This window comes from Cyprinodon variegatus, unplaced genomic scaffold (assembly GCF_000732505.1).
Source record: "Cyprinodon variegatus isolate N-32 unplaced genomic scaffold, C_variegatus-1.0 Scaffold646, whole genome shotgun sequence".
Classification (NCBI taxonomy): Eukaryota; Metazoa; Chordata; class Actinopteri; order Cyprinodontiformes; family Cyprinodontidae; genus Cyprinodon; species Cyprinodon variegatus.
Genome location: NW_015151099.1, coordinates 36,118 through 39,641, shown reverse-complemented (window position 1 = coordinate 39,641; position 3,524 = coordinate 36,118). Strand labels below are relative to the sequence as shown.

At 42.9% G+C, this 3,524-nt stretch overlaps 1 protein-coding gene across 1 annotated transcript in view; it reads right to left on the bottom strand.

Moving 5' to 3' along the window:
- LOC107096737 (low-density lipoprotein receptor-related protein 5-like) overlaps positions 1 to 3,524 on the bottom strand; it is a 56,350-nt gene that overhangs the window by 40,455 nt on the left and 12,371 nt on the right. The window contains exon 5 of the mRNA XM_015393515.1: positions 2,563 to 2,691. Coding sequence (XP_015249001.1) covers positions 2,563 to 2,691 — 129 coding nt within the window. The remainder of the gene's footprint in view (positions 1 to 2,562; positions 2,692 to 3,524) is intronic.

Sequence of the window (3,524 nt, the reverse complement as noted above, 5' to 3'; positions counted from 1 at the left end):
GAGTTGAAAAGTTTAGTATCGTGACAACCCTAATAAAAACTATAAACTAACCTGTCATAAACAATTTTTTCAGACTTTCCTATTATACTTATTTATTATTTTAATAAGGGCTTTGTTAAAAAATGCTTTTGAATTCTCATATTAATTCCTAAATATTGATTCATAAAGCCAAAGATATTTTTTTAAGAAATGCATTTTCCACTGGGAAATTGATTCCGGATGAAACATTTAATCACATTAATTATAATAATTCTATTATTTATTACTTCGTGATATCAGACCATTTTTCAACCCAAAAATGAATAGAATATATTTGCATTTAAGACAAGAAAACGTTTTTTTGTCTGTGAATATGTTCTATCTGCAACTCTTCAAGTGGCTTAGTTTTAGCTCCACTTGTTTTAAATTCCATATAAAATACTTTGAAATCCAATTAAAAGATTAATTTATTTATTTTTAAAAATTAATACTAATCAATTAGCAAAATAATGATTAGCTGCAGCCTAGAACTCAATGCCAGGAGCTGGCACTACCTGCTCAGACTCCACTACAGTAGGTGGCGCTAAAGCACAAAAAATGCTGACAGAACAAGAAGAAGAACAAAGTGAGTACGGACTCATGTCCTCGCCAAGTCTGTTCTTGACTAGAACCCAGGAAAGTCTGGCCTCTGGGAGAGCGGGAAAACGCAGAATAAATCTGGGTCAATTGGAACAAAAGCGTACTGATGACATCACCACATTCAAAGCTAGTCTGGAGCTGCATTTCACCTCCTGTTATTAATAATCTCTACATTATAATAAATTATGACTTTTTTCATTTAGTGGGGGAATAATAATAAACGTAGTCAGATAAACACAAATCAAATGAACATTTTGCCAAATAAAACAAAAACTTGCCATCAGAGCCAGCAGGCCTTCACACACAGCTATGCTGAGAGAGGGCTGCTGCAGACGGGCTACCGTTAGGCCTGGCTGCTGCGGACTGGCTAATGTTAGCCCTGGCTGCTGCGGACTGGCTAATGTTAGCCCTGGCTGCTGCAGACGGGCTAACGTTAGCCCTGGCTGCTGCGGACGGGCAAACGTTAGCCCTGGATGCTGCAGACGGGCTAACATTAGCCCTGGCTGCTGCAGACAGCTAATATTAGCCCTGGCTGCTGCAGACAGCTAATATTAGCCCTGGCTGCTGCGGACGGGCTAATATTAGCCCTGGATGCTGCAGACGGGCTAACATTAGCCCTGGCTGCTGCAGACAGCTAATATTAGCCCTGGCTGCTGCAGACGAGCTAATGTTAGCCCTGGATGCTGCAGACGGCTAATGTTAGCCCTGGCTGCTGCAGACAGCTCATATTAGCCCTGGCTGCTGCGGAAAGGCAAACTTTAGCCCTGGCTGCTGCAGACGGGCTAATGTTAGCGCTGGCTGCTGCAGACAGCTAATATTAACCCTGGCTGCTGCAGACAGGCTAATGTTAGCCCTGACCACTGCATTCGGGCTAACGTCAGCCCTGGCCGCCACAGACGGGCTAACGTTAGCCCTGGCTGCGGTTAGCCTCGGAGTCCGCTGGTTGCCACGGTCCTCACAACATCGGAAATATTTTTTTTACTACGCACTAAATCAGTAAATGGGCCATTTAGTGAAGCTTAAAGTATAATGTTCTCGCCTCAAATGATCTTAAAACGTACTTTTATGGAGCAACAGAAAAGAGAACTTTTAACCTAATACTCTGAGCTCTGTGAGCGCTAACCTGGAAGCTGCTGCTGCCGCAGTGCATGCTGGGACAGCTGTCAGTCTGGAGACTGGACAAGTCTGCTCTGATAGATACTCAGTAAAGATGGAGGGGCGGGAACAGCATTCTGGGATATATCTGCTCGTCTAGTGACTATGGATGATCACTACTTCTCAAGTTGCTCACTCGTCATTCAGACACTCATAAAATGGGGTCATTGAAATCTACAGCTGTGTAACGAAGTTTAATCGCCGGCCAGGACACTCGAGATAATGTTATTTTAAATGCTGTTTTTAACATATTTAGCCATTTGTTTTCACATCAGAGGAGGGGTGGGGTGGACAGAGGGACCCAAAAAGCTGCTGCCTGACCATCGGTTAAGCCATCATCTTGTCCCTGTTAGCTGGAAGGATACTGGGCTGACTGGGAAACTGGGAGGACTGGGATCGCTCTGAAAGCTCTCCATGCAGCTAAGACTAACAGTGCTGAATTTGACCTTATGCAATGAGAGGAGATGAGAGGCTGGCTGCAGCATGAGGTGCGTCTGTAATTATTTGTTCTGATGTCGGCAGCGTGCTCAGGACCTGAGTCAGACATTCTGTCAGAGTAGAAACAGTCGTTAAAGATTAACCACGACCTTTGGACATTTTGAAATATGGGGTTTTATGGCAGCTACAAAGAACCAGAGTGAAATGAAGCAACCTTTCAGAAAGCAGGACTACTTTCAATGATAAACATCTGGATTAGCTAAGGAGCTTAAGGTTCAGTCTATGATGATGCTTTATCATAAAACCCTAACCTGTTTAAATCTTACTATAGATGGCTCCTACAAACCGTACCTTGCAGATCCGTCCAGGTTGGCTCTGTGAATGAAGCTAAGCTTGGCGTCGGCCCAGTACAGCTTCTCCTCCACGAGGTCTATAGTGAGACCGTTGGGCCAGTGTATGTTCTCGTTCACTAGAACCTTCCTGTTAGGAGACAGCAGAGAAGGTGGAGATCATATAGATGCTTTAATGGTTCTTAATGAGGTAAAACGTTCAGGCTTTAGTTCAACTACCGAGCCTGGTTTATGGGGCGAGACTGGGGACATAAAGCTGGTTCCAAAACATTTTTTTTAAAACGGAAAAAAAAAAAAGTTTAAAGTACTTTTCAGATTCCAGTTCTCACAGTTCCTGAATGCAACAGCGGGGAATATTTCCTCCAGGCACCTAAACTGTGAGTCATCATTCTTGTGTCATCTAAGCCCCCCCCCAGGCTGTGAAACAGCTGGTTAAAACTAGAGAGCATCTTCAAAATGTTTGAAAAGCAATCCCTCGATGATGTCATCAGGGGATAAGCTGTCCAGAGCAGTCTGTAGCAGCGCATCACCCAGAGTACGGCCTTCATCTCACATATTATTCCACACTCCTAGGCTATCTTTATAACCTCTGACTGGTTGCCATGGTAGCGGGTTGTTGGGGTGTGGCCTTCAGGGGGACAGGGCATGGGAAGCCAGAACTGCTCATTCAGGCTCAGAATATTTGCTCCAGGCACCTAAGCTGTCAGTCATCATTCTGGTGTCATCTAAGCCCTGCCCACACGCTGAACGACAGCAGGTTAAAACTACAAAGCACAAAAACTGAAAAAAAAAAAATGAATCTAAAACTTTATTTTGCACGTTTCTTTTCAGTTTCAAAAAACTTTTTTTTTAAATAGTTTTCCAGTTTCATATCTTTGTTCTCCAGTAAATCTTTTTCAGTTTCAAAAATATATATTTTTCTCTGGTTGCAAAACTTTTTTTTTCAATAAAAAAAAAAAAAAA